General features: G+C 42.3%; 1 protein-coding gene across 1 annotated transcript; it reads right to left on the bottom strand.

Annotated features, from left to right (window-relative positions):
- Window positions 1–259: 259 nt before the first annotated feature.
- LOC121281547 (centrosome-associated protein 350-like) lies at window positions 260–26,265 on the bottom strand. The gene is made up of 6 exons (XM_041194505.1): window positions 25,320–26,265; window positions 23,371–23,709; window positions 21,767–21,913; window positions 19,600–19,725; window positions 7,682–7,870; window positions 260–816 (listed from the first exon to the last, which is right to left on the bottom strand). The coding sequence occupies exons 1-6, from the start codon at window positions 26,211–26,213 to the stop codon at window positions 802–804; spliced, it is 1,710 nt and encodes a 569-aa protein (XP_041050439.1). The 5' UTR covers window positions 26,214–26,265; the 3' UTR covers window positions 260–801.

Raw genomic sequence — 26,265 nt, 5'->3', positions numbered from 1 at the left:
TGTTGATAGACTCACCATATAGTGTATGATGGCTTATATTTTATGAAAGTCACAATTTTTAAGCCTAAACAGAGCAAATAAATACAAAATTACTTGCAGCCATTTAGTAAAACACTACAAATTTTATTTCATATGAAAATACAATAGTGGTTTATAAATTTTAATACAAACTTCATAAAGAAAATATATTAAATGGAATAACTTTCCTGGGTGTCAATATTTACAACAATTATGCAGCTATGACTTGGAATTGAATATCTAATTGAAAACATTTCAGAATAATTGAACTGCTTCATCATTATGCATAGAGATATTCCAGTACAAATCTGTTATAAAAAGGAAAATCTTTAACAAATAGAAAAGCAAAAATACAAAGATAAAAGCATCTTCTAGAAATCACTGCAAATCATTTCTGTAGAATCACATAACAGGGTGATGCTGAGTGTGACCCAAATGGTCAACAACCACTAGTAATGACAGAAACACAACAATGTATACCTATAATCTTAATTATATTTTTAAATTAACATCTAGTTTGCAATGGAGTAAAACAACAGCAAAGCTGGTATAGGAAGCTGAAGTGGTAACAGCAAAGCCTCGGAAAAACCAAGGTTGAAAAACCAAGGTTGAGCCCAATCTTGACTTACCTTTGTATCTGGGCTTTCCTCTAACAATCAGCACCGAGGAAAGGTTGAGCTCAGTGTGAAAGCACGAGTAATAGAATATCTTGGTTCTCATTCTAGTATTCTCCAATGGCTGGTCACTAGTGTGGTGTCAGTGGAGGGCATGACCTTATCATTGTCAATTTTGAGAAACCTGATAGGTCATTTTGAGAAAGAACAAATTGGGAACGAAACAAATAAAGTTCAACAATTTTTTGGGAAAGTATAAGATGTCAATAGAACTTTCTAAAACAATTATAGCCTTGTATCAATCGGGAGTAAATTCACTCAGCTGAAGCTATCCTGTATTTTGGCAAGCTGTATAATGTCACTTTCAGAAGGTCTCAGACTGCTTCAATTTCACATGGTCAACAGTACAGCTGCAATTGATGTGAAATGAGTTACTAATGGATTGCCTGGGAACTTTACAATCTTGCTGAACTAGCTGCTCAGGCAGTTAGCTATTCATTAGCATTTAAAATGTAAGTGGCATCGAAAAGTGGGGAACATCAAAAGAAGAAGCAAGAACACGTTGAACTCTGCTTGCCTGATCAGTAAGCAATGCAGGGCCAAGAGTCCTGAACCCAGGACTGCTGGCTCCACATCTTGGCCTCAAAGAGATACCTGTAGTCTGACAGGTTCTGGTCCCAAACCATAACTTGTTGTGAATGGACCCGGTCTCAAACCAACACCTGTAATATGAATGGTAGCAATCCCAAACCAATACCTATAGTATGACAAGTCCCAGTGTCACACCAATTCTGGTTGGGAGTACAGTACGACTAGAAACACTTTTGTTACATGGGCAAAATAAAAAGATCATGCTTGGAAAATAAGTATTATGGTCACAGACAAAATCTCTCAGGTAAATACATAAACACTTTGAGGACCATATGGAGATTTGAACCATTTGGAGGAGCTGTCAGGCTGCTTCATTCTGGTAGACCATTATAAAAATCACATCTTTCTACAATTCTGATTATCCCCATTTCTGCTTCACAATATTAGCTTTTTATTCAACTGGATGATCTTCTATCTTGTTAGTCAATACTTTCATACAAAATGGTTAACTCTTAAATGCCCTCTGAACAAGGGCAATTAGGGGTGGGCAATAAATGCTGGCCTAGCCAGCGACACAACATCCCATGGATGAATGAAAAAAAAACATGATAGCAAGTTGAAAGCCATTTTTCTTTAAATTGAGAAACCTAGCCAATTGGCCAAGGCTGTTAATGCAGGCAGAGTCACAACTGGAAAGGCTAATCTGTACCAAAGGCATCAATGGTCAAAAAGAGAATAAACCCCTTAGTTCTCAGGGCATCAGCTAACAACCCTTATCTTGTCAGTGCTAGGTTATCACTATTGAACATTTATACAATTATAATGGTCAAGTGTTACTTTAAAACAATATTTCCAATTGTAAATACCAGTTGTAATTATCTTTTATAGTTACAATTATATACAGCTAATGTTATAATTACATATATGTAACAGCTATAATTATCTTTGTTTTGCAAACATGTTGTTGCATGGCAATTTTATTTTCCTGGCAAATTCAATTTGTATTTTTTTAAATGGTTTTCCTTTAAAAAGACACCACTGGAAAAAGGTTTCCCCATTGGCTAAGTGAGTCGTGGGATACTAAATCACAGAGACTCAGAAGGCAAGTGCTTTAATTAACTGATCTTAGTCAAAGCAGAAGAAATAGACCATAAGATCATAAGACGTAGGAGCAGAAATAGGCCATTCGGCCCATCGAGTCTGCTCCGCCATTCAATGAGATCTTGGCTGATCTGATAATCCCCAACTCCACTTTCCTGCCTTTTCCCCATAGCCCTGGATTCCCTTCCTGATTAAAAAATCTGTCTATCTCAGCCTTGAATATACTTAGCGATCCAGCCTCTACAGCCCTCTGCAGTAAAGAATTCTGCAGATTCACCACCCTCAGAGAAGAAATTCCTCCTCATCTCTGTCTTAAATGGATAACTCCTTACTCAGATTATGCCCTCTGGTCCTAGACTCTCCCAAGGGGGGAAACAGCCTCAGCATCCAACCTATCAAGCCCCCTAAGAATCTTATATGTTTCAATAAGGTCACCTCTAATTCTTCTAAATGGGTACAGGCCCAACCTACTCAATCTCTCCTCATAAGAAAATCCCTCCATACCCAGGATCAACCTAGTGAACCTTCTCTGGACTGCCTCCAATGCCAGTATATCTTACCTTAGATAAGGGGATCAAAACTGTTCACAGTATTCCAGATGTGCTCTAACCATTGCCTTGTATAGGTTTAGCAAGAGGGTGGCAGAACTGGAGTCAGTACCCCTGGGTTAAGAACATAAGAAATAGGAGCAAGAGTAGACCATACAGCCCCTTGAGCCCACATAGCCATTCAATATGAGCATGACTGATCTTCAGCCTCACCTCCACTTTCCTGTTTATCCTTCTTATTCCTTCATTCCTTGAGTGACCTGTCTATCTCAGCCTTTAATACATTTAACATTGGAGAATCCACAACCCTCTGGGATAGAGAATTCTAAAGATTCACAACCCTTCAAGTGGAGAATTTCTTGCTCATCTTAGTCCTAAATAATGGATCCCTTATCCTGAAACTGTGCCCCTATGTTTTAAATACCCCAGTCAGGGGAAACAACCTCTCAGTGTCTACAGGTTCAAGCCCCTTCAGGATCTTGTTATGTTTTAATGAGATTACCTCTCATTCTTCTAAACTCCAGAGATTGTAGGCCCTATTTATTCAGCCTCTCATCTTAGGTCAACCCTCTCATCCCAGGAACCGATCAAGTGAATTTTCACTGTGCTTCCAAGGCAAGTATATCCGTTCTTAAATATGGAGACCAAAACTACACACACTACTTACTCCAAGTATGGCCTCACCAAAGCTTCCTCATGGCTGTACTCCCCTTGCATTAAAAGGACAATGTGCCATTTGCCTTCCCTATTGCTTGTTGTACCTGCATGCTAACTTTGTGTTTGGAAGCTGAGGAGAGAAAAACAAAGTATAGCTAGGGTCCCTGTTCCTGATAGCTACTATGTGACTTCTACACCTGTATGAAGGTTGGGGACATGGTATTTGCATGTCTTTCCCCTACAATCAAACAGCCCCTCTATGCTGCATACGTACAGTAGTCACTTCTACAAGGAACTCGAGTGTACTGCTGGCACCAGTAAAAGCCTGCACCCTCAGAAAAGGATGGGAGGAGAAAAACAGGAGCATGGACATTGATAACATTAACAGAAAATATATTGGGTGCCCTTCAGATAATACATCATTCTGACGCAGACACAGTTGGAGAATCATTGATTTAAATCTGGCAACAGTATCAATGTTGCATAGGGAGATGCACAATTTGAGTCTTTTATTTAAGACTTATATATATATATATACACAGGACATTTCCAAGGCATCTGTCATGGTTCAACTAGTGAATCTGATGCACCAGAGTGAAAAACAAAAAGGAAATCTGAACTGTCGAACTTTGAGTATAGATTGAAAATTGCCCAGCTTCAAAAGCTTGAAAAGTTCTTTTAAGATGTAAAACCAATTCAAACTGTGTGTTCAGGCGATATGTCTACCGTATACAATAGGCGAAGCCTGGCTTGTAACACACTACTAAACCCGAGTAAGACCAGTACTGGGCAGATGTTGAGTTGGATAGAAAACAGCTGCACTAAGTTAGCAGAAGAATATCAGATTCTGTGTCATTGCTAGTTTTGTCATGTCCTACGAGACACAAACAAAAGCCGAAATGTTCAGCTGTTTATTCACATTTACTTGGCTCCAAAGTTTTTGCAATTAAATTTTGAATATTGTGAACTATTATCTTTGTTGAGTTTAGCAATTGTTAAGTGGGTCAATCCACATGCATAAAAATAACATACACAGGAATGTAACATAAAGTGGGCATGCATCAAGCACTGATTTATACTTTTTATCCTAATAGATGGTGTCATTTAACTTTGTTGTGCAGGTGACACCCACTAAATACCTGCCTGATTTAACACAAAATGAGACACTTGATTAAATTAGCACACAACACTCACCTTGTCATATCTATAATTATGCAAATTATCACAGGGTTCAAACAACAAACCACTCCATGATTATTTCCACAGGATATATCCATTTTTTTCCTGCTGACTGAATGTCCCTCAGTGAGCCACAATTACCCTCAGAGGACCAACCAAGCACAGCTGTGTTCAGCCTCCATGAAGATACCCTATTGTTTGCCTAATTAATAAGCAGCTCTACAATTAATCCTTGACCACTCCTGTCTCTTTTACATCTTTATCATCCTCCCTTTCTTGTTTCTGCAAGTTTCCCTGTGAAGTGCACTTGCCTCCACTTGTTCTTTATTAAGCCATCCACTGGCAACTCATAGAATTACATAGAAAGCACAGCACAGTTCACACAGCTAAACTGGTCCATGTTGGTGTTTATGCTTCACATGAGCCGCCTCCCTCCCTACATTATCCAACCTTATTTGCACATCTTTCTACTCCTTTCTCCCTCATGTGTTTATCTAGCTTCGGCTTAAATGCATTTATGCAAATTTGCCTCAACTGCTTGCAGTGATAGCAGCTCCCAGACCTTTTTCCAAAATACTATTTTCTCCTGTTGTGTCAGTTCTGAGGGTTCTCACTCTTTGCTGAGGTAAGAGTTCCATAGATACTGAATAAGTTGTCAGGGCCTTTCAATTGGTAAAAGTTTTAATGACGAGCAACTCTTTGTAAAGAGTTTGTAGAAATTTCTTCCTTCTGTCTAATGAGCTTCTAAAAAAAATTCCTCTTGGGATGTGAGAGTCGCTGGCCAGGCTGCCGTTTTGTTGGCGATCCCTGGTTGCCCTCAAATAAGTGTTGGTGAGCCGCCTTCTGCAGTTCTAGGCAGTAAGGTCCTCCCTGGGGGTCTGTTCAGTGGAGAATTTCAGGATTTTGACCCAGCAGCAGTGAAAAAACGTGATTATGTTCAAGTCAGGATGATGTATGACTTGGAGGGGAACTTGGAGGTGCTGGTGTTCCTATGCAGCCCCTAGCCTTGTCCTTTTAGGTGGTGAAATTCCTCAGCTTTGTTCAAAGGTGGATGGTTAATGTATTCAATCGCTCAACCATTATTGTTCTTGCCAGTCATGCAAAAGCAACATGGAAATATCCAGAGGTGACTCTGCCTCTAATGTTCCCTCCCCCCTATCTGGAAACTCCATATCTTTTGTTTTCTGCAAGATAGAAATGCTTTTTATTTGCTCTCAGGATGTGCAGGCTGCTGGCAAAGTCAGCATGTATTGCCCATCCCTAATTGCTCTTGAGCAGATGGTGGTGAGCTACCTACAACTGACTGGCTTGCTAGGCCATTTCAGAGGGCAGCCAAGAGTCAACCACTTTGGTGTAGGTCTGGAGTCACATGTAGGCCACACCAGGTAAGGACAGCAGACTTCATCCCTTGAAGGGCATGAGTGAACCAGATGGCATTTTACTTCAGCTCAGTACGAGTAGTTTCACGATCATTATTAATGGCCGGATTCTCCAGCCCTATCGTGGTGGGATCAGCCGTGAGCAATGTGGCAGCCCAGCCAAAATTCCATTGACGTTCAGCCTAACCAAACGATCCTGGAGGCAGGCCGGGCCAGAAAATCCCGCCCAATGCGACTAACGTTTTATTTCAGATCTATTAATTAATTAAATTTAAATTCGTCCAGCTGCCAGGTGGGATTTGAACTCATGATTTCAGAGCACGAGTCCTGGCCTCTGGATCACTAAGCTGTGCCTGCCTTCCAACCCACAAGCAATCACAGCTCAAATACACATTGATGCACCACACGGTGGCAGAGGGAGACAGGAGATTAGAAGGTACAAGGTAATTTATCATTTAAAGCTAATTCAAACCTGCCTATATACAGGTGTTATCAATACAGTCTTGGATAGTCGATGAGGAATTAAAACTTTTCCTGGCTATTTTATGCTTACTTTAAATCTTATTCTGCTCTGTTGGAATTTCAGAAAAGCACTTCAGACTTATTGCTGACTGGTAAATGAAGCCTTCACACTTGCAAATTAACTACATAATATCGGGAAACATAAGGATCGAACCTCCCTATCAGTGGAAAGTCAAAACTAAACAAATACCCTCCACCATTATACTGTCAGGTTCCCTCTAAACTCTGTGAAAATCGGTGGGAACATTATTAGCAAGAAATCTAGATGAAGGGCAAAAGTTGAAAAGATTTAAAGGGAGGACAAGGAAAGGAGTAACAGAAAATATATAATTTGCATTTATATAGCACCTTTCACAACCTCAGAATGTCCTATAACAATGAAGTGTTTTTGAAGACCAGCCACTGTTGAAATCTGGGAAACATAGCAACCAATTTGCCCACAGCAACGTCCCACGAGTGACAATGTGGTAATGAATCAATAATCTGTCTTTAATGATTTTGGTTGGGGTATAAATATCGGTCAGGACATCAGGGAGAACTTTCCTGCTCTTCTTCAAAATCATGCCATGGAATCTCTTACGTGCATCCGAGAGGGCAGATGGGACTTCAGCTTAATATCTCATCCAAAGGATAGCACCTTTTACTGTGCAGCACTCCCGATGTTTCACTGCAGTGTCGGCATGGAGAGGGACTGTGGACCCACAGTTTTCTGACTTGGGGGGTGGGGGGTGGGGGTGGGGGTGGGGGTGGCAGGGAGGGGTGGGGGGGGGTGGGGGGGGCGGGGGGGGGTGGTGGGGGGGGTGGGGGTGGCAGGGAGTGGGGGGGGAGTGGTGGGGTGGGGGTGGGGGTGGCGGGGGGGGTGGAAGAAGATGAGGACCCCTGAGCCAGAGCTGCCATTAGTTGTTAGGTGATACCAAGACACTATCTGTGTAATTCAGTCTGAACACCTCTTCCTTAGAGTTGACTAAAATTGGCACATTATCTGATATTTATGAACATTTTGCAGATTTTTTTTTTGAAACATGTCTTGGTCTAATGGTCTCTCTATTTAATTTTGCAAACACTATGTCACCTTCAACTGTTTTGTGCTGGAGACTGTGAGAGTCTGTCCTGCTGATCTCCTGTCACAGATGAGGTTGAGGACATCTACAGTATCATGAACCAGGATGTTAAAGATGTCCTCAGTCAGCTTCATCTTTACAGTGAGTTCATCATCAGCATATTCAACCCACCGGCTCTCTTCTTCTTGTAGTTCTTGAATCTAAACAGGAGAGCAATGTTAGATTGAGAATACCACTGAAGATTTATTTTTCTTGCCCCACTTGGCCCTGGCAAAGCCTGATGCTGGGCCATTGTATGAAAGATGCCAGGAGACCTCATCAAGTACCTATTTTTCATGTAACATCCAAGCTATTCAACTTCAGAGGCCATCACAGCAGGGTCAAATCAGATGTTCATCTGATGGCTGCCCACATGTGCAGGGCTCATGATAAAGAGAGTTTGAGCCTTGGCAGATTTTTCCCTTCCTTAACCAGCTGTAGAGACCGACTGTAGCACCCTGAATGCCACCCTGGGTGAGGTTACCTAATGCAGCACACACTGCTGTTCTATTTTGAATTCGTTCCCAGGGTGCAGGAATTGTGGCAAGGCAAACAGTTATTTCCTATCCCTAACTGACCAAGGAGGTGGTAAGCCACATTCTTCAATACAACTAAATGGCTTGCGAGGCCATTTCAGGGGACAGTTAAAAGTCAGTCACATGGCTATCAGCCTGGAGTAACTTTTTTTTTCTTTATTCTTTCACAGGATGTGGGCGTCACTGACAAGACCAGCATTTGCTGCCCCTCCATAATTGCCCTTAAACTTAGTGGCTTCTTAGACCATTTCAGAGGGCAGTTAAGAGTCAACCATGTTGCTATAGGCCTGGAGTCACATTTAGGTCATGTAAGGATGGCAGGTTTCCTTCCCTAAAGGACATTAGTGAACCCGATGGGTTTTTACAACAATGAATGATACTTTTATGGTCACCATTACTGAGACTAGCTTTCTATTCCAGATTTATTAACTGAATTCAAATCCCATCAGCTCCCGTGATGGGATTTGAACCCATGGTTTTTTTAATTATTCGTTCATGGGATGTGGGCATTGCTGGCTAGGCCAGCATTTATTACCCATCATCAATTGTCCTTCAGAAGGTGGTGGTGAGCTGCCTTCTTGAACCGCTGCAATCCATGTGGTGTAGGTACACCCACAGTGCTGTTAGGAAGGGAGTTCCAGGATTTTGAGCCAGTGACAGTGAAGGAACAGTGATATATTTCCAAGTCAGGATGGTGAGTGGCTTGGAGGGGAACTTCCAGGTGGTGGTATTCCCATCTACCTGCTGCCCTTGTCCTTCTAGATGGTAATGGTCGTGGGTTTGGAAGGTGCTGTCTAAAGGGAACGGTGAGTTCTTGCAGTGCATCTTTTAGGTGGTACATCCTACTGCCACGATGCATCAGTGGTGGAGGGAATGAATGTTTGTGAATGTGGTGCCAATAAAGCAGGCTGTTTTGTGCTGGATGGTGTCAAGCTTCTTGAGTGTTGTTGGAGCTGCACTCATGCAGGCAAGCAGAGAATATTCCATCACACTCCTGATTTGTGCCTTGTAGATGGTGGACAGGCTTTGGGGAGTCAGGAGGTGAGTTACTCACTGCAGGATTCCTAGCCTCTGACCTGCTCTTGTAGCCACAGTATTTATATATATTTTTTTTTAATTCATTTTTATGGGGTGTTGACTTCACTGGGTAGGCTAGCATATATTGTCCATCCCTAAATGCCCTTGAGAAATGGCTCATCCAGTTCAATTTCTGATCAATGGTAACCACCAGGATGTTGATAGTGGGGGATTCAGCAATGGCAATGCCATTGAATGTCAAAGGCCAATGGTTAGAATCTCTCTTGTTGGAGATGATGACCACTATTACTGATACTAGATTTTAATTCCAGGTTTTATTGAACTAACCAAATTTAAATTCCCCAGTCACAAAGGTGGGGCTTGAACTCAACTCTCCAGCTCATTGGTTCAGGTTTTTGGGTTTCTAGTGTAATAACACAACTGCTTTGCTTTCATGCACACCTCCCCATGCCTCTGTCTGACTGAGTTCCGTACTGGCATATACTTACCAACAAAGGAGCCATTGTTTCTTTTTAAAAAGGATGCAGAGGTATGTTTTGTGCTCGTTGGGATAAGTGGTGTTAGCACTAGGGAATGGAATATTTTGTCATTTCAAGTCATCATCGTCTATATCAAGCATATCAATGCAGATGACAGCAGCTGCATAGTAAAGCTCCCTCTGCTCTCCAGCTGTAAAGCACAAGAGGACACCACCAACTCCCCCAGTTTCACATTACCATTTTCCACTTTAGCTGTTTCTGTGGACACGGAGTCTGCATTAAGCATTGCCATGCAAAGACATATTCCTGGTGCTCGATGTCCCAGGAGTGGACCTTGTGAAGCAGAGAATGTCCACCGAATGTCCAGCAAAACATAGTGAAACCCAGCAGTTGGACAGTGAATGTTTTCCAAACTCCAATTTACTGAGTGTGTCACAAACATAGAACAGGAATAGGCCCCTCAACCCCTCAAGCCCGTTCTCCTGCATCTTAACTCCATTTACCTGCTTGCTCCGTAACCCTTCCCAAACTTAGCTACGAATCTCAGGTTTTGAAATTAGTCCCTAGTCGCAACAGTTTCTTGGGGGAGAAAGCTCTGGATTTCCAATAACCTTTTGCATTATGTTATGCTCTTTGAGGTCACCCCTGAATAGCTCATCTCTAACTTTAGAGTCATGCCCCCTTGTTCTGGGCTCCAGAGTCATGTGGTGATTTGCTCACCAGGCAGAAAGAACATTCTAACAAATCAAGGCTCAGGCTATAAACCACTGCATAAATTGGTCAAATATAAAACAAGCTGAAATATAGTAGTCAGTACTAACACTAACAGGCATAGAAGTTAAAACACGAAAATAGGCCACACAGCCCAAATAGTCTGTGACCGTGTTTACCCTCCACAAAATGAAATAATTAAAGAGCGCAGAGAGAGAGAGATGAAAGGCCATTAAAGAGCACAGAGAGAGAGAGAGAGAGATGAAATGCCATTAAAGTGCGTGGAGAAAGAGAGGTGAGAGGCCATTAAAGAGTGCGGAGTGAGAGAGACAGAGAGACACAAGAGGCCATTAAAGAACGTGGAGAGAGAGAGAGGCATGAGGCCATTAAAGAGCAAGGAGTGAGAGAGGTGAGAGACTATTAAAGAGCTTGGAGAGAGGGGTGAGAGGCCATTAAAGGGCATGGAAAGAGGGGCAAGAGGCTATTAAAGAGTGTGGAGAGGGAGGTGAGAGGCTATTAAAGAGCACAACAGGGAAAAGAGAGTGGAGGGCAGCTGATTGGTAAGTAGGATTGGTGAGCATTTCTATGCTTTAATGTAAAGGTAAGGTCTTTAGTTTGTGTTTCGGTCTCTAGTCTTTTTTTTCTCTTTTTCTTAAAAATAGCTCGTTAAGTATAGGATTGATACTGGTGTGAGAAAAACAATTGCAATAAAGTGTAAAGAGTGGGGGATTCTTCAATTGTAAAGAGCAGGGATACTAGAGTAGTTAATTAATAAATTAAATAAAATACGATGGCGATGGCAGGATGAGTGATATGTTGCTGCTGCAGCATGTGGGTATTGCTGGACATCAAGGTGATCCAGAGTGAACACAGCTGTAGTAAGTGTTTGTAACTCGAGGAACTTCGGATCCGAGTTGAGGAGCTGGAGTCCAAGGTGTTGACATTGTGCCACGTCAGGGAGGGGGAAAAGTTACCTGGGCACTTTGCTCCAGGAGGTCGTCACACCCCCTCAGATGAGGGGATTCAAATTTGCTCTGTGATCAGAGACAGGAGGGTGTGACTGCAGGTAAAGCAGGTATGGGGACCCAGGGGATAGCGTTCGAGGAGCCTCAGCCCCTGCAACTGTCCAATAATTACGAGGTTATTGCACTCTGTGTGGATGGGAGCAGGGACTGCAGAGAGGATGAGCGAACTGACCATGGCACCATGGTACAGGGAGCCATTCAAGTGGGGGGAGGAAATATAAACATAGTAGTGGTAGGGGACAGCATAATTAGGGAGATAGATACTGTTCTCTGCAGCCAAGAGCGTGAGTCCTGAAGGCTGTGTTGCCTGCTTGGTGCCAAGGTTAAGGACATCTCCTTAACGCTGGAGAGGAATTTGGAGTGGAAGGGGAGGGGTTCAGTTGTTGTTGTCCACGTTGGTACCAACGACATTGATAGGGCTAGAAAAGAGGTTCTGCTGAAAGAATTTGAACAGTTAGGAGCTAAGTTAAAAAGCAGAACCTCCAAGATAATAATTTCAGGATTACTACCTGAGCCACAGGAAAACTGGCATAGGGTAAATAAAGTCAATGAGTTAAATGTATGGCTCAAAGATTGGTATGGGAGGAATAAGTTTCAGTTCATGGGGCACTGGCACCAGTACTGGGGTAGAAGGGACTGTTCCGGTGGGACAGGCTTCACTTGAGCAGTGCTGGGACCAGTGTCCTGGCGAATTGAGTAACCAGGGTTGTAGAGAGAGCTTTAAACTGAGTAGAGGGATGGAGGGTTCTGGAGAGGGTATACGTAGACTTACAAAGCAAAAGGATATGGCGGCATTGCAGGGCAGCTATTTAGGTAATGATACCCAGAGTGTGACTGGAAGGGAGAGTGTACAAACATTAAAAAAGCAACCAATAGGATCAAAGGGGGAAAAATGGTAAAAAGGTTCTTTATGTAAGTACGCGTAGTATTCGGAACAAAATAAATGAATTAACTGCACAAACTGAGGTTAATGGGTAGGATCCTATAGCCATTACGGAGACAGGGTTTCAAGGAGATCAGAGCTGGAAAATGATTATTCAGGGCTATGTGATTTTTTGAAAAGACAGGCAGGAAGGAAAGGGTGGTGGGTAGCTTTGTTAATACGAGGTGGAATAAGCACGATAGCAAGAAATGATCTTGGATCGGAAGATATAGAATCCATATGGGTGGAGGTAAGAAATAACAAGGGAAAGAAGACACTGGTGGAAGCAGTCTATAGGCCTCCTAACAGTAGCTATACTGAAGGACAGAGAATAAATCAGGAGACAATGAGGGCATGTAAAAAAGGCAGTACATTAATCAAGGACAACTTTAATCAAATTGGCAGAGGCAGTCATGAGCAAGAGCTCAGAGCGTGTATTCGGGAGAGTTTCCGAGAACAATATGTTGTGGACCAACCAGGCTATTTTGGATCCGGTAATGTGTAATGAGGCAGGCTTAATAAATAATCACAGATAGTTGAATTTAGCGTTCAGTTTGAGAGTGAAAAACTTGGATCAGAAACAACTGTGCTAAATTTAAATAAAGGTAATTACAAAGGGACGAGGGCAGAGTTGGCTGGAGTGGACTGGGAAAGGAGTTTAACAGAAAAGACAGTTGATGAATAATGGCAGATGTTTAAGACAATAGTTCATGACACACAACAAAGATATATCCCAGTGAGGAAGAAGGATTCTAGGAAGGAGATTAACCAACCATGGTTCACCAAGGAAGTTAGGGGTAGTATCAAATTGAAAGAAAAAGCATTCAATGTGGCAAAGATTAGTGGTAAGCCAGAGGATTGGCAGTTTTAAAAACCAACAAAAGATGACCAAAAAAATAATAAAGAGGGAGAAAAGAAATCGAGGATATGTTAGTAAATAATATGAAAACAGACAGTAAGAGCTTCTTTGAATATATAAAAAGGAAAAGAGAGGTCAAAGTGAACATTGCCCCCTTAGAGACCGAGGCTGGGGAAATAATAATGTGGAACCAGGAAATGGCAGAGGAGTTGAATAAATACTTTGTATCAGTCTTCATGGTAGAAGATACTAATAGCATTCCAAAAATACTTAATAATCAAGGGGCAAAAGTGGGGGAGGAAATAAATACAATAACTAACACAAGAGAAAAACTACTGGGGAAACTCATGAGGCTAAAGGCTGATAAGTCCCCTGGGCCTGAAGGGTTGCATTAAAGGAAGTAGCTACACAGATAATGGATGCACTGGTAGTAATCTTCCAAGAATCCTTAGATTCTGGAAAAGTCCCAGAAGAATGGATAACTGCCTTATTCAAAATGGGAGGGAGACAAAAAACAGGTATCTATAGGTCAGTTAGCTTAACATCCGTCATTGGGAAAATGTTGGAGTCTATTACAAAGGATGTAATAGCAGAGCATTTAGAAATGCACAATATAATCAAGCAGAGTCAGCTTGGCTTCATGAAGGGGAAATCATGCCTGACAAATTGATTAGAATGCTTTAGAGGAGGTAACAAGCAGGATAGACAAAGGTGGACCATTGGATATAATATATTTGGATTTCCTAAAGGTCCTCGATAAGGTACTGCACATAAGGTCACTTAATAAGATAAGAGCCCATGGTGTTGGGGATAGTATATTAGCATGGATAGAGGATTGGCTAACTAATAGAAGACAGAGTTGGGATAAGGGGGGCATTTTCAGGATGGCAACCTGTAACTACTGGAGTGCCACAGGGATCAGTGCTGAGGTCACGATTATTTACAATATACATTAAAGACTTAGATAAGGAAAGTGAATGTATTGTCGCCAAGTTTGCAGATGACACAAAAATAGGTGGGAAGGCAAGTAGTAAGATGACACAAAGAATCTACAGAGGGATATAGATAGGTTATGTGAATGGGCAAAAACTTGGCAGATAGAATATAATGTGGGAAAATGTGAGGTTATGCACTTTGGCAGGAAGAATAGATGAGCTGAATATTTTTTTAACTGGAGAAAGACTGCAGAAAGCTGCAGCACAGAGGGATTTTGGGAGTCATCATGCACAAATCCCAAAAAGCTAACATACAAGTTCAACAGGTAATAGGGGAGGCAATGGAATGTTGGCCTTTATTTCAAAGGGAATGGAGTATAAAAATAGGGAAGGCTTACTAAAATTATACAAGGCACTAGTTAGACCACACCTAGAATACTGTGAACAGATTTGGTCCGCTTATCTAACAAAAGATATACTGACATTGGAGGCAGTCCAGAGAAGGTTCCCTAGGTTGATCCTGGCTTTGGAGGGATTTTCTTTTGAGGAGAGGTCTAGTAGGTTGGGCCTGTATTCATTGAAGTTTAGAAGAATGAGAAGCGACTTTATTGAAACATATAAGATTCTTAGGGGGCTTGACAGAGTAGATACTGAGGGGCTGTTTCCCTTTGTGGGAGAGTCTAGGACCAGAGGGCATAATCTCAGAGTAAGGGGTCACCCATTTAAGACAGAGATGAGGAGGAATTTCTTCTCTCAGAGGGAAGTGAACCTGTGGAATTCTTTACCGCAGAGGCACAAGAAGCTGGGTTGTTAAGTATATTCAAGGCTGAGATAGACAGATTTTTAAATCAGTAAGGGAACCAAGGGTTATGGGGGAAAGGCAGGAAAGTGGTGTTGAGGATTATCAGATCAGCCATGATCTCACTGAATGGCGGAGCAGACTCGATGGGCCAAATGGCCTGCTTCTGCTCCTATGATTTTATAATCCTAATCACATTTATCCATGCTGTTCCCATATTTCCTTCAACCCTTTTACTTCATCTCAGAAATTAAACTTTTACTAATCTCCTCAAAAGAGTCAGAAATTACAAACAGACACCTCGTACACTAGCCCTGAATGTAAGACGAGCTCACAAAAACAATATCATTTGCTTTTTATGTGGTTACCATGGAATCCTCTAACTCAGCTTAGCTCAGCCCTTGGCTGATTGGTGAACTGGGGGACAGGAGATCCAATAGAAACCATCAATCTGTAGCTCTTTGTGGACAGAAGACTGCTGTGACCTTGCGTGTCTCATCAGCCTGACTGGCTTTCATCACAAGGGAAGCTAACAATCAAGTTTAAAAAAAGATTCCCAGAATATAACTACCACCAGATATTTGAACTGAATGAAACAGCCTGACCTATCAATCAGTTCCAAAAACAGAATCATCTGTTGGATGAGACCTCTATCCAAGGCCAGTAGCTGCCATCAATTTACAAACATCAAGGCTGTGAGGTGAGGTGCACATATCAGTCAGTCTGGTCTCTGCTGCCTGAGAGCCCATTATTTTAACCTTGTGTGTTCTGACCAGCAAGAAAGAATCTCATATATAATCCATCAGTGGAAAAAGTGAAGCTGTGATTTCGTGTCAAGATAAACCCAAAATGATCAAAACAGAAAATGCTGGAAAAACTCAGCAGGTCTGGCAGCCTCTGTGGAGAGAGAAGCAGAGTTAACGTCTTCAAGTCTGTATGACATCTTCAGAGCTCTGAAGAAGTCATGCAGACTCGAAGCATTAGCACTGTTTTTCCAGCATTTTCTGGATTTTTTTCCCATGATTGCCAGCATCCACAGCACTTTGTTTTTAACCAAAGTTATCAAAACTGGATTGAGACTGCCTCAGAATCATTTGACTGTGGACCTTTACTGCCAATAGATGGAACAGACTTGCATCCCAATACTGTAGGCTAAATTCAATGCCAGGTTCAGGTGAGGAGCGGTGGGAGAACTAATTTTACCTTTGGATGACAGTGTAAAGCTGACAACATTGGCTTGGTCACCAAGTAAAATGCCTCTCCGAATTTTCCTACAATTAACTTAAATGGAAATGGAAATGACAGAAGATGTTTAACGGGTAGCCAAGCCAATACTGCATGTTTTACACCTTTGGCCAAGGTCAACACTATTCCCAATGTGTTAACCCAATGCTCAACTCCATCTCCCATTTCCCTGGTTTAACTGAAAAAGTTATATTCTTCTGTTTCTCTGTACGCCATACAGCCCTGCACCACACCCTGCTACCCTGACTTAGACTAGGCAGGTGACCAGTTGTCAGCCTCTCCCTCTGGCAGATGTGCAAAGGTGACTAAGTAAGTCCCCTCTAAAATATTTTCTTTTCCTTCCTCCAGATTAGCAACTTCTTCCAAATGAAATTAGGAACTCCCAATTGGCAAGTGGACAACGACACTGGGAAGTCAGAACCCAAACAATGTGCTATGTCACTCAGAACTGTCCCAACACTTGATTACAAAGTATGCATACATAGCACCATGCTGAGTCTGAAGTGCAATGAACTCAACCTTGTTCAAAAATTGTAGGAACGGGTATCTGGGCAATATGACCAAGACATGGACAAACTTTATATTTTTTTTTAAGATGAAGTGTTTGATAGGCGTTTTATAATGTGCATAGTTGTACATTACTTCCGAGTTCCAGTGTATTGTATACGCCATGGAAAATGAGGGGTGTAGTTTGTCCTACTCAGTAGTGCCAAGCAAAGGCTTATGCCCTTTCTGACATGAAAATAGGGGGAAAACACACACAACAGGCGGAATCTCCCACTTTCATCAATCCAATTGTCCATGACTAGAGAATAACATTGGCACAGGCGTGTTGGTAAATTAATGGTCTGCCACCTTGGCTATAGAAATGGACCATGGCAGACAGTGCCCAATAAATAAATCGTTAGGAAGTATTACTCCAATGATATCACAATGGGCAACTCTGCTCAATCAGCAGTTCCCAGGACTTTCTGCTATGTTAAGAGGGGGTTATTTTCATACTAGTTTACATACTAGTTTGCATACAGGTTCCCTGCAACCAGCATAAAACACAGCATAAGAAAACAAGAGATATTGGTAAATGTGAAAACAGTTCCTTTTGTAACATTAAGAATTATGCAACAATTCAGTCACTAATAGAAGAAGCAGTTAGATTAGCTGCTTCAGTGTTGGACTTCAGGGACAGAGGTGGGAATCTGTGTGTGGAGCCAGAAGAAATGGGAGAGATACTAAATGAAAACTTCTCATCAGTATTCAGCAAAGAGAAGGACTTAGTAGTCAATTTGTATAGGGAAGAGTGTGTAGAAAGTCTGGATCATGTTGAGATCAAAAAAGAGGAGGTGCTAGGCATCTTGAAGGATATTAAGGTGGATAAGTCCTCAGGGCCAGATGGGATCTACCCCAAAGTACTGAGGGAGGCAAGGGAGGAGATTGAAGGCCTTGACAGAAATCTTTGTATCCTCACTGGCTATGGGTGAGGTCCCAGAGGACTGGCGAATGGCCAATGTTGTTTCATTGTTTAAGAAGGGTAGCAGGGATAATCCAGGAAATTACAGGCCGGTGAGCCTTATGTCAGTGGTAGGGAAATTATTGGAGAAGATTTATCGTGACAGGATTTACTACCATTTGGAAGCAAATGGGCGTATTAGTAAGAGCCAGCATGGTTTTGTGAAGGGGAGGTCGTGTCTCACTAACTTGACCGAGTTTTTCGAGGAAGTGACAAAGATGATCGACAATGGAAGGGCAGTGGATGTTATATACATGGATTTCAGTAAGGCTTTTGACAAGGTCCCTCATGGCAGATTGGTACAGAAGGTAAAGTCGCACGGGATCAGAGGTGAGCTGGCAAGATGGATACAGAATTGGCTTGGTCATAGAAGACAGAGGGTAGCAGTGGAAAGGTACTTTTCAGAATGGAGAGCTGTGACTAGTGGAGTTCCACAGGGATCAATGCTAGGAACGTTGCTGTTTGTAAATGATTTGGAGGAAAACGTAACTGGGCTAATTAGTAAGTTTGCAGACGACACTAAGGTTGGAGGAGTTGCAGATAGTGAAGAGGATTGTCAAAGGATACAATGGGATATAGATCAGTTGGACACTTGGGCGGAGAAATGGCAGATGGAGTTTAATTCGGACAAATGTGAGGTAATGCATTTTAGAAGGTCTAATACAGCAGGAATTATACAGTAAATGGCAGAACCCTTAAGTGCATCGACGGGCAGAGGGATCTGGGTGTACAGGTCCATAGGTCACTGAAAGTGGCAACGCAGGTGGATAAGGTAGTCAGGAAGGCATATGGCATGCTTGCCTTCACTGGCAGGGGTATCAAGTATAAAAGCTGGGAAGTCATGCTGCAGCTGTATAGAACCTTGGTTAGGCCACACTTGGAATATTGCATGCAATTCTGGTGCCACATTACCAAAAGCATACGGAGGCATTGGAGAAGGTGCAGAGGAGATTTTCCAGGATGCTGCCTGGTCTGGAGGCTATTAGCTATGAGGAGAAACTCGGATTGTTCTCACTAGAGCGACGGAGATTGAGGGGCGATTTGATAGAAGTTTACAAAATTATGAATGGCATGGACAGAGTAGATAGTCAGAAGCTTTTTCCCAGGGTGGAAGAGTCAATTACTAGGGACATAGATTTAAGGAGAGAGGAGAAAACTATAGAGATGTGCGGGGCAAGTTTTTTTACACAGAGGGTAGTGAGTGTCTGGAATTCGCTGCCAGAGGTGGTGGAGGAAGCAGGTACGTTAGTGGTGTTTAAGAGGCAGCTTGACAAATAAATGAATAGGATGGGAATAGAGGGATACGGACCCTGGAAAAGCAAAATGTTTTAGTTGAAGGGCAATATGATCGGCGCAGGCTTGGAGGGCCGAAGGGCTTGTTCCTGTATTGTACTTTTCTTTGTTCTTTGTTCTTTGTAGGAGAATGTGCTGTATTTGACTCACAGCAAAATTCATTGAGTCTTCCATGCACCAGAAGCTCATAAAATGGGTACCACATCTTAGTAAATTTGGGACTTTGCAAGCAGTGTTAGCCGTTCTGTCCCAGTGACCATCTTCAGACTCTGCTGCTCGCTTGTGAATGAAACTGCAACACTGGAATATTGTGTGCAATTCTGGTCACCACATTACCAGAATGTGGATACATTCAAGTCAAACCACATATGTTCTCTATCTCTTTCATCAGAATACACTTTCTCTTTTAAGAATCCTGCAGTAATGTGGTGTACGGGACTGAGTGCAGTTTGATGGACATGCCTGTCAGTTTCGCTATGTGTCGTTTCATTCGCTGGAAGTGTGACCCAATTAAGATAATTGGCATTGACTGCATGCTTACCAGGATGTTGTCAACACAGTCCCTTTTGCTCTTGCAATACTTTGTCAGTTTCTGGAGCTTCCTTTTCATTTCCAGGTCATTTTTGTCCAGATTTAGTAACTTGGCCACTTTGCCTTGGATGAATGACTTAAAAGAAAATAAAAACAACTGTTCTTTTATGTCTACAACATTTAAATCATCCTTATGAAGGCACCATGAACATTACTCTTCTCTGCGCTGATTGGTAGCACATGCTCATTGGATGGTGCTCAGCCAATGAGCTATTCATCTTTGCTGACTAAAATCCAATCAATCACAGTATCTGATATTTTAAATGAATTAATCACTCAGTGATACATTGCACAGAATTTTGGAATATTTAAATGGCCTCTGGCAAAGCTGGACTCCGGGGACAAACAGGCAACTCAATGCTCAAGGGTAAATGTTGGTGCATATGTCATCAGTTTCCTGCTGTATCATCTTATTACAATACACCTGTCCATACATCTGGTGAGAAATCCAGGAGAGCAGAATTAACAACAGATACCAACATTTCTGTCATTTTATATCAAAAAGGGGAAGGAAGTAGAGGGAGGAATGAAAGACAGAGGGCAGGAAGAAGGAAAGAGAGGAGGGGCAGGATGCAAAGGGAAAGAAAGAGAGAGAGAGAAAAATGGGGTTATTTAGACCTGATTTTTATTCCTGAGGCAGGCTGGAGAAGTTGGGAAAATTCTTGGCTAAGCCCACCTGCCTTGGGAGAAAGTGCCCACCAGGTGGTAGGGGCAGGTGCAGGCTTGCGTGGGGAGGCCACCGCAAGTGCAGAGGCAGTGACAGGTGTTGCTAGGTGCAGAAGCAGACTGTTTAAAAAGGCCCACCTCGGTGCTGTGGCACTTTGTCCCAGTGAAAAAAAACCAAAAAGGTCCTCCGGCCTTCACCTCTCACATCCACTTAACCATCCAAACACTCCCGATGCCACATCCATGCCACCTCATGATCCCCACCCACCCCCAGGTCCCTTTATGCCCCTATGCCAAGCTCTGCCCTTCCACCCACCCCCATGTCCCCTCATGCCCCCCTATGCTAAGCCCTGCCCTTTGAAGCTTCAAAAACCACACAAACCACAAATACTTGAAAGCACTTGACTTATGTAAACAAACATTGTGAAATTGACCACAGATCAGAGCCTGAGCTGTCAGCCTATCAAACAACATTGCCTCTGGGGAACAGGTGTACTGTTATTCTAATAGATGCCTGGGCTCTCACCCAAGCCTCAATATGTCTGCTTAGCTGAGAGCCCAGACAGCTTTTAGAATAACAGAACACCTGCTCCCCAGAGAAAACACTTTGATTGACAGCTTAGGCTCTGATCTCTGTGGTAAATTTCACAATGTTTGTTTACATAAGTCAGTGGTTTCAAGTGTTTGTGGTTTTTGAAACTTCAAAGGGCCTGGATTAATGACACTTATTAGCTTGTTCAGACCATTTTTCTAGGCATAGGGGAAAGTGATCAAAGAATTATATTTTTCAAAGCTTGTTTTTTTTTACACTTACAACTTTGCATTGTAATGTTCATTGGTTCTACAAAGTGTACTGTGGGTCAATGGGCAAAGAAGTGCCAGAGTTTGGCATATGGGGCACGAGTTTCCTGAAGGGGTAGGTAAGGGTAGAGATTGGCATAGGGAGCATGTGTGGGAATAAGGGCTGGGTGGAAGGGCAGAGCTTGGGATAGGGGTCATGAGGGGCCTAACAAGGTAGCAGGGAGTCCTAAACCCTTGTGTGCATGACAGGACCTTTTGAACTTGCATCATAGAAAAGCTCCCCTCATGAATACTACAGTTCAAGACTCCTTCAAAGGGGCCGTGAACCGCAACTCTTTAAAAACCTGCCCCAACTCCATGAAAATTGCGGAGGAGTAGGAGATACCTATCCCTGCAATGGAGCCGGCCAGGTGGGGAGCAACCCGCATTCTTTAAAGGCACTTCCAAAAATCTCCCAGCCTGGGATTAGGTCGGGAATCCCAGAATCGGGACCTTCCTGCTATTTTTAAAAGACTCCAAGTCAACCCAACTCGGTGAAAATCCAATCCATAGTCTTTCATGACCTCAGGATGTCACAAGTCATGTTACAGCCAATTAATTATTTGTCACTGAGAAAATGTTCAAATTAAGAAGTAAAACTGGTGTTGTACCTTCACATCCCTTTTGTCCTCTGTATTGGGAACGTGACCAGACGCGAGTCCAACCCAAGGCTTGTGTTTCAGCCACGGATATTGGTTGGGCGTTGGCTCCTCCATTAGGAGTTTTTGAAAAATACCAGAAGTCAAATGAAAAATAGCCTATGTGAATAACAGAAAAGAATAAAACCTGATGCAGTTGACAAAAGTGCTTAAAAGTGCTGCATTTTTCTGATTACTGCAGGACTTGGGAGTTGAGAGAGAGTCAAAACCATCGGAATTTTCCTTGAATAATATTTTGGCTGCTGAGACTATGGTCTTCCCAATTTGGTGTCAAATGAAACTACGTCTCACTGAGATTGGAATTCTAAGTTATTAAACATGCGAGGCGCAGAAAGGGACCTTGGGACATCCTTACCTAATACTTCCCCATCTTCCCAATACTTGAGCATCTTTTATGAAAAGCTGTTTCCTTCCCTTCAGCCAGTTACTAATCCACGGCCATGTAGTCAGACAGACTTCAGGATGGCCCAACGCACTTTACGCTTGACAATTAAGAGCTTTTGAAGTACGATCCTGTGGTAATGTAAGAAACATGGCAGCCAATTTTCACATGTGGAAGTGAGTTATTGTTTTGTAAAGGTGTTAGATGAGGGATAAATACTGGCCAGGGCACGGAGGCAAATTCTCCATCTTTCTTTAAAATAGTGACATGTGAGAGGACACACAGAGCCTCATTTTAATGTCTTATCCAAAATACAGCACCTCTGACACCACAGCACTCCCTCAGCATTTGCACTGGGGAATGTCAACTTACATTTTGTGCTCAAGTCTCTAACCGGCAGAATCAGCAGTGAGACTGATACCAACTGAGCCACACCTCAGCTGACACCTAATCACTGAACTTATTATCTTATCAAAGGCCTTCCAGCAGCCACAGCATACCTTTATGCATGTCTCACCTCCTCAGAAACTGCAGCACCAATAAACTCAGCAAAAAATGGAGATCAAACTTGGAACCTTCTGGAAATGCAAAACAGGGACAAAGCAGGTCTGGGAGCATCTGTGGAGGGACAGGCAAAGTTAATGTTTTGGCTCGAAACATTAACCTGGTTTCTCCACAGATGCTGCCAGATCTGCAGAGTATTTCTAGCACTTTGTTTTGATTTCAGATTTCTAGCATCCACATTCTAATTTTATATTATTGGAACCTTCTGGTCTGTGTGCTAAGTTACATAGAAAGCACAACACAGCAACAGGCCAGTCAGCCAACCGGTCTATACCTGTGTTCATGCTCCACAAAAGCCTCTTCCTCCCACCCAGCTTCATTTATCCCTATTAACATATCCTTCTATCCCTTTCTCCCTCATCTGGAGAGAGATAGAGTTAATGCCTCACGTCGGAGACTGTTCATTGGAAAGGTGACAGACCCGAAATGTTAATTTTGTTTCTCCCTCCACAGATGCAGCCTGACCTACTGTGTATTTCCAGCATTTTCTGTATTTATTACAGATATCCAACAAGAGTGTTTTGCTTTTCTGTATCATTAGTTTAACTTGACTGTGAGAGGCTCTCATATTCCCAAGTGGTGATAATGCTATTCGCATCAAGACATTCACCTGTTTGTGCACCCACTTGCTTACTGTATCTGCATCCTTCTCGTCGGTATACTCTTGAGCCTCGAACACATTGATTTCATCGCTATCTTGAAAGTGACCACGTTGGTTCCACAGGACATTGATGGCATTGCCAACCAACTGCTGAACATCCACGAGGTTATAAGGAACAGCAAAAACAGTTTCATTTGACTGCCTCCAGAGTCCTGAACACCACTGGTCCAACCCAAATCTTTGTGCTGGAGTTTTCCTGTCCTGGGAAGACTGGAGTCGTTTGAATTTTTCAGCGTCAACATTCTGGCTGCTTCCAAAAATACCCATGTTAAACGCCTCATTGTGTGGCTTGCAAGAGAAAAGCAACACAACAGACAGTAAACTTGAATTAAATTAGGGTACGGTATAAATAATATCTTTACATAGCACTTCAGAATGTTCCAAAGAGCTTTACAGCAAATTATACACTTTTAGAAGAGTAGTTATTGTTGCAATGTAGGAAATGCAGCAGCCAAATTGAGCACAGCAAGCTTCCACAAATAATAATGCGATTTGACCGAATAATCGGTTTTAATTTAAAAAAATTCTTTCATGGGATGTGGACGTCACTGGTGATCTCAGCATTTGTTACCAATCTCTAATTATCCTTGAACTTAGTGGCATTGCAGAATGCAGTTTAAGAGTCAGCCACACTATTGTGGATCCGGAGTCACATGCAAACCACAGCAGATAAGAATGGCAGATTTCCTTCCCTAAAGATGGGTTTTCACGACAATCAATGATAGTTTCATGGTCCCCATTACTATAATTAGTTGCCAGGGCCTCCAGATTACTAGTCCAGTGATATTACCACTATGCCACCATCCTCTACTGCAGGCTTAGAGATAAATATTAGCCAAGACACCAGCATGAACACCCCAGTTCTCCAAAATAATGCCATGACACCTTTTTGCCGTTGGCCTGAGAGACAGAAAATCTCTACTGAAAGGCAGCAGTTATAACTGTACTGCAGCAGAAGTGTCAGCTTTGATTACATGGTCAAGTCTCTGGGGTGGAGTTTGAATCCACAGCTTTCTGAGTCAAGAGGTGCAAGTACTGGCCACTTAACCACAGTTGACACCAGACAAAGGCAGGTGATGAGGGGCCTATACTAATCCAGTCTTAAAATGACTGCAATGACACAGTGCATCAATGTCAGCCTGTCAGCGCGCTTTAGTGAACTACATCTTAAGCACCATAGGTTTACATCTTTAAGGGGTGTCAGGTGGAAATGAGGTATTCAGCATATCCCTACAGAATAAAGGCTGAGTCATCAAGCGCATGTATACATTGTCTTTCACATAAAAATAACACAAAGTGCTTAACAGGATGAATTAAAATCTCTGAAAGGCAGTGACAACTGCCATAAAGGCAGATGGGACATCTTTTCTAAACCAACAACATCCCAAAAACAACCAAAGACCAATCTGTTTTGAGGTCATCTGATTCAGGGAGGAATGTTGGCCAGGACACAGAGAACATCCTAGCCTTCATCCAATCATTCTGTGTGATCTTCAATATCTACCTCAATCACTGGAACAGTTAGAAAGTACCTCACTTGTTGGTCCATGAGGAGACAAAACAGTTCAGTACACTCAGTAAAATGGTGCAACACAGAATCATAGACTCATAATAACAATTGGCCCATTGTGCCTGTCTCTTTGAAAGATCTATCTCTTTTGTTCCCCCTTTCCCACTCTTTCCACATAGCTCTGCAAATGTTTTCATTTCAAATACATATCCAATTTCCTTTTGAATGTTATGATTGAATCTGCTTCTGCCGCCCTTTCAGGCAGTACATTCCAGATCATAACAACCAGCTACATAACAAAAAAATTCATCTCATCTCCCCTCTGGTTCTTTTGCCAATTAGGTTGAAATGCTCTCTTTTATTTATGTATATTAGTGTATCTACTCACAGTCAAAGAATCCACTGCAGTCTGAGGACAGGGGATACAGTTTGCATCTAATTTTCCATCACTACTTCTCTTGATTTGTGTGTATACATTTGCTGCATCATCTATGAATTTTGCTATTAAATTTTCAGTCACATTTTCTGTGCCTTTTTCGTGACAGATGCCCTTTTTAATACTAATTTGATCTTTGAGTTGTGCACAGTTTATTCTTAAAAGTTCAACATCTATGAAGGATTTGTCATGGCCTCTCTGCCCTTTAAGTAGACCACTCTTTTGCTGAGCGAATTTAGTATAGTCTTGAGTGATTCGATGTCCATCAAGCCTTTTTTTCCACAAATCTTTGGTGCTTTGGTTTTGCTGCTCTCTGATTCTGGTCAGCTCATCCAAAGTTTCTTCCATGAGATATTCTGTGAGATGTTCTGTAACTTCATCCACAAACTGCTCGCCGTCCTTAACCTGAGGACGTAGCAAAGCCCATGCACTATCCAAGCCTTCTGAGTTTGCATGAACAACTGATTGCAATTTTGGTTCCACTTCAATATCCGGCAAATCTTGAGAATCCACAAATGATTCCACTGCCTTTGCACATTCCAGAATTATCTGTTCTAGGTCAGGTTCATCCAGCCTGCCTGGATGTGGCTCTCTCTGGCTGAGTTGGCACAAAGTTGGCTTTTTGCCTCTCGGCAGGGAAATATCTCGCTTCCCATTTGCCTTTGCTTCGGGTACCTCTTCAAAGGAGTGAGATTCTTTCAATTCATCGTCCAAATTTTTGTAGTTTCGCCCATGTGCTCCATCAGAGAATGAGTATTCATTGTTTGTGACATCTGTGTCAAATTCATAATCAGCCCATGGGTATGAGATCTTATTGGGAGTAATAAAAGTGCCATAATTATTCATGCATTCAAGGTATTTCACCCCACAGAAGGTTTCATCATGGCCTCCATTTGGA

This window comes from Carcharodon carcharias, chromosome 8, assembly GCF_017639515.1.
Source record: "Carcharodon carcharias isolate sCarCar2 chromosome 8, sCarCar2.pri, whole genome shotgun sequence".
Taxonomy (NCBI): Eukaryota; Metazoa; Chordata; class Chondrichthyes; order Lamniformes; family Lamnidae; genus Carcharodon; species Carcharodon carcharias.
Note: the sequence above shows the minus strand (reverse complement) of the source record. Positions and strands in the feature narration are given on the sequence as shown.